Raw genomic sequence first — 4,654 nt, forward strand, 5'->3', positions numbered from 1 at the left:
CTTTAACATCTGCTTTTTTGTCCTCTGTTTCCTTCTTATCTTCTTCAATTCTAGCTTTCTTTGCTCCTTTCTTATGATCAGCCACATTTCTACAACCTTCTTCTCCTTCACCTTCAGAATCTAAAAATTCTTCATCACAAGCTATCCGCTTGTCCGATGCTCAAATAGAAATTCTCTTGTCTGGATCGTCTCCATCTTCATCTCCACTGTCTTCATGAACAGCACCTTCCAGAATAGCTTGCATTTGGACACCAGGTGCATGAGGCAACATGCGCAAATTTTCAAATAAACGCTCTTTTATCTTTTCCATATATTCTGGAGTGTTCTGGTTTGTCATGTTTGAAGGACTAATATGCAGTTTGAAGTCCGGTCCAAAATACTCAAAGTAATCATTATATGGCAACTCATTAGAAATCTCACAATCAAGGGCAACAGCAGTCTCATATGTCCAACATCGAGCAACATTACAAATTGTGTAGCCACCTCCTCCAAGCATCAGTGATAGTAAGTTAAAAGTTTTTACAACTTCAACACATTTCGCATGACCTTTGACTGTTAGATTGAAACAACCAAGTCTATCACCAGATAATGAGTCTGCACCACACTGTAATACCACAGCACTAGGCTGATACATCTCTATCACTTTTGAAATAATAGGCTTAAATATCCGCCCATATGACTCATCATCTATACCATCTCTCATTGGAAAATTGACAGCATAGTATTTTCCTTTCCCAGCACCAATATCCCTCAAGTCTCCTGTGCCAGGAAAGTATTCCCCATATTTATGGAATGGTACAGTCATTACACGATCTGTTGTATAAAAAGCTTCTTCAACACCATCACCATGATGGATATCTATATCAACATATATGACTCTCTGATGATACTTTAGTAATTCAAGAATGGCAAGCACAATATCATTAACATAACAGAACCCTGATGCTTCTGATTTTTTAGCATGATGTAATCCTCCAGCCCAATTAACAGCCATATCAGTTTGTTGTCTGTTTAACTTCATGGCCCCAGCAACTGAGCCACAGGTTGAGAGCTGACAAAACTCAAAGAGTCCATCAAACGCTGGCCAATCCTCTCCAACATTAAATCTCTGCATCTGCTTACTATACTCAGACGTGTTATCTGGTCTTATTGACCGTAGAAATTGTATATACTCATCACTGTGGTATTTTGTCATTTCTTCGGCAGTAGCTTTATGGGGCCTATATATTTCCATTTTTCTGTATAAGCCATAATTTAACAGCAAGTTATGGGTCATGCGGATTCTGTGCAGTTTCATGGGATGACCCTGCCCATAATAATAATTTCCAATATCACCATCGTAGTCGTAGCAGACTTTCTTCTTGCTGCCTCCTTGACTGTACGCATGGGTTCCCCGGCCACCGCTGCCTCTGGGCTCGACTCCTCTTGCTGCTCCAGAGGTGATTTGATCATGAAGGTTCTGCCCACATGAATCAGTTAATCCATTCATAGATTAATAGATTTATGTGTTAATGGATTAATTAATTAAAAGGAATAGCACTAGCAGCTTTATCAGAAGAGGAAGAGTGATCTGATCTAGCATGTTCAGTCTCTTCACCTCTTTCTTCACAAGGTGAAGAAAGTCCCCACTAGCAAGAAGGCCCTCACCAGACACACCTTCCCCAACCTTCGATTTCTCAGCCTCTATAATTGTAAGAAATAAATTCGAAATAAATTCTCCTTCTTCATAAATTACTAGTTTTAGGTATTGTGTTATAGGCAATGGAAAGTGGACAAAGACAGTCAGGATCAGGTCTAAGATTTTGCATTTAATAATCATCAGTAGCTAGAATCATTCCCATCCCAAAGAACGGATGACTCAAGTTTAAACTGGAGTATGTGTGTATAAAATATAGTAATTAGTTGTACATAAATATATGTACACACACATATGCTTAATAGAATATATTTATCCTCTAAATCTATATGCAATTCTCCTGATTTTTTTTTTTTTTTAAGACAGAGTCTCACTATGTCATCCTCGGTAGAGTGCCATGGTGTCACAGCTCACAGTAACCCCAAACTCTTGTGCTTAAGTGATTCTCTTGCCTCAGCCTCCCAAGTAGCTGGGACTACAGACAGCCACCATAATGCCTGGCTATTTTCTTGTAGCTGTCATTGTTGTTTAATAGGCCCAGGCCAGGTCTGAACCTGCCAGCCCCTCTGTATGTGGCTGGGGCCCTAACCACTGAACTACTGGTGCCAAGCCATGACACATTTTTTTTAAGAGACACGCTCTGGCTCGGCGCCTATAGCTCAACCGGCTAAGGCGCCAGCCACGTACACCTAAGGTGGCGGGTTCGAATCCCCAGCCCAGACCCGCCAAAACAACAATGACAGCTGCAACCAAAAAATAGCTGGGCATTGTGGTGGGCGCCTGTGGTCCCAGCTACTTGGGAGGCGGAGGCAGGAGACTCGCTTGAGCCCAGGAGTGGGAGGTTGCTGTGAGCTGTAATGCCACGGCACTCTACCCAGGGGGACAGCTTGAGGCTCTGTCTCAAAAAAAAAAAAAAAAAAAAAGAGACACGCTCTGTCACCCAGGCTAGTGTGTAGTGGTGGTGTGATCATAGGTTGCTGCAGCCTTGAACTCTCTGGGCTCAAGCAATCCTTCCACATCAACCTCCCAAAGTGCTGAGATAATAAGCATGAGCCACCATACATGGCCTTTAAACACTTTTTTTTTTTAAAAAATACTTTATTTATTTATTTTTTATTGGTCGGGGCTGGGTTTGAACCCACCACCTCTGGTATACGGGGCTAGCACCCTACTCCTTGAGCTACAGGTGCTGCCCCTAAACACTTTTTGATTAATTACTTTGTCTCCCACGTTCTGAGTCAAGAGCCATTAAAATATTTTTCTTAATAGAAACTCATAAACTTAGACAAACTAAATCACCCTGCCAGGAAGTAATCATCTTCTGTGAACCTTCAAAAAGCAAATTATAAATTTAAGGATGAAAACAAGCTGTTCTTGACTTATCATTGTTATCTAAAATAATTCAATTGCTTTATCTTTGAAATTTCCTGAGGGCAGGCACCTTGATTTTATATTTTTGTTTCCTAATTTCTAGAGCAGTACCAAGCACACAGACAATGCTTTTAACAAATGTCACTGAATAAAGAAATGGCTGAATGAATGGTGAATGAATGAAGATTGCATTACTTCTCTTGAAATTCTCCGGAGATTCCTTGCCTAGGTAACTCTACTGCTTTCTGGTTTAAGAAATAGTGGAATACTTATTTTTTAAAAATGTTAAATATAAAGCTTTTGTGTGTTTTCTGAAAAGTCACTTGAATATTTTTCCTGCTATTGATTTTACAAATGCTCATCATGCCTCTCTTTCTAAACCATATTTAATTACCATTTCTTATTTCTAGGTGCTCAGACTATGAGAACCCAGCAAGCAGGGATTATCATCTTTGAACTCCTTCATAGAATTAACCACAGTGTCATGATAGTAGGCACTTGATAAATATTACTGACTGAATGAAAAAATTCAATCTGACCATTTTGATTTAAAGAATTTCTCTCTGAAGAGTTTCTTATTCTCACAGAAAATCTTCCTCTTCCAGTTGTACCTTCTGCTGTAATCGGTCTCACTGCAGCATCACTGCGAATTTCTGAATCTCCCTGAACAGAGGCCATCAAGACAGATGAGGATGGTGTTGTCCCATGGTTGATGCTCCTTTCACAAACAATATTTGCTCTATCACTAAGACCTAATTAAAATGTTATTCCCCCATATTTCTCTGAGGACTAAGCTGAGGGTGATTTTTCCAGGTTTCTAATCTCTTAAATTGCTTGTGTCAAAATATTTCCCCATGGCCATTATTGGTAACACCTTGAAATAACTGAATTATGCCAGAGAGGAAACTCACTTGCGTGGAAAGCCCTTGCCTCTGGATGTGTAGCAAAATAGCTCTTAACACTTAAGAAACAGAATCTTTTCTGCTTTGTGAACCAGTGAAAATCTAATAAAAGTGTGTCTCCCTTGGGTATTTTACATCATTAGCAGCCTGGCTTCACACTTTGCTTTAACAAGTAACTTATTTTAAAAATTTCTCCAGGGAGAAGACAGAGAGCCAAAAATACCTCGGAAGAAAACTTTACCTAGCAACCTGATAAAGCAGTTTCACACAGTTTCTAAAATTTATCTTCATGCAGTAAAGCCTTTGTGAATTTTTAATTTCTGATTTGGGGATGTACTGAGACAGCTTCATGGCCAAGCCAGAAGAAAAAAAAGGAATGCCTTACATGTGAGTAGCACTTTATTGTTTTCATGGTACATTCCTTATGAGCATACTGCTATCACTGATCATTTATTACATGCCAGGATAAAGCTTTACATATGAACATAGAACTTAATCTTTGCCACAACCTTATAAAATAATAACTATTACAAATCCCATTTTACTAATAGAAAAACAGGTTTATAGGGGTTAAATACTTTTCCCAAAGTTGTATAGTCAATAAGTGACTGAACCTGGATCTTTTACCTGATCTTAAAATTCACATACCAACTTCACTTGGTAAGAAGTATTTCCCTGCCAGGAAGTAATCGTCTTCTGTGAGCTTTCCAAAAAGCACCTCCCCTCCCCTTCCCTTCCCTTCCCT

At 39.4% G+C, this 4,654-nt stretch overlaps 1 protein-coding gene across 1 annotated transcript in view; it reads right to left on the minus strand.

The window, feature by feature from the left end:
• The window catches only part of LOC100949586 (histone deacetylase 2-like), a 13,297-nt gene extending 11,866 nt beyond the window's left edge, over positions 1-1,431 (minus strand). The window contains 1 exon segment of the mRNA XM_023515851.1: positions 8-1,431. Coding sequence (XP_023371619.1) covers positions 8-1,297 — 1,290 coding nt within the window. The 5' untranslated portion in view covers positions 1,298-1,431.
• Between the last annotated feature and the right edge of the window lie 3,223 nt (positions 1,432-4,654).

This window comes from Otolemur garnettii, unplaced genomic scaffold (genome assembly GCF_000181295.1).
Source record: "Otolemur garnettii isolate 467f Iridium unplaced genomic scaffold, OtoGar3 scaffold00080, whole genome shotgun sequence".
Taxonomy (NCBI): domain Eukaryota; kingdom Metazoa; phylum Chordata; class Mammalia; order Primates; family Galagidae; genus Otolemur; species Otolemur garnettii.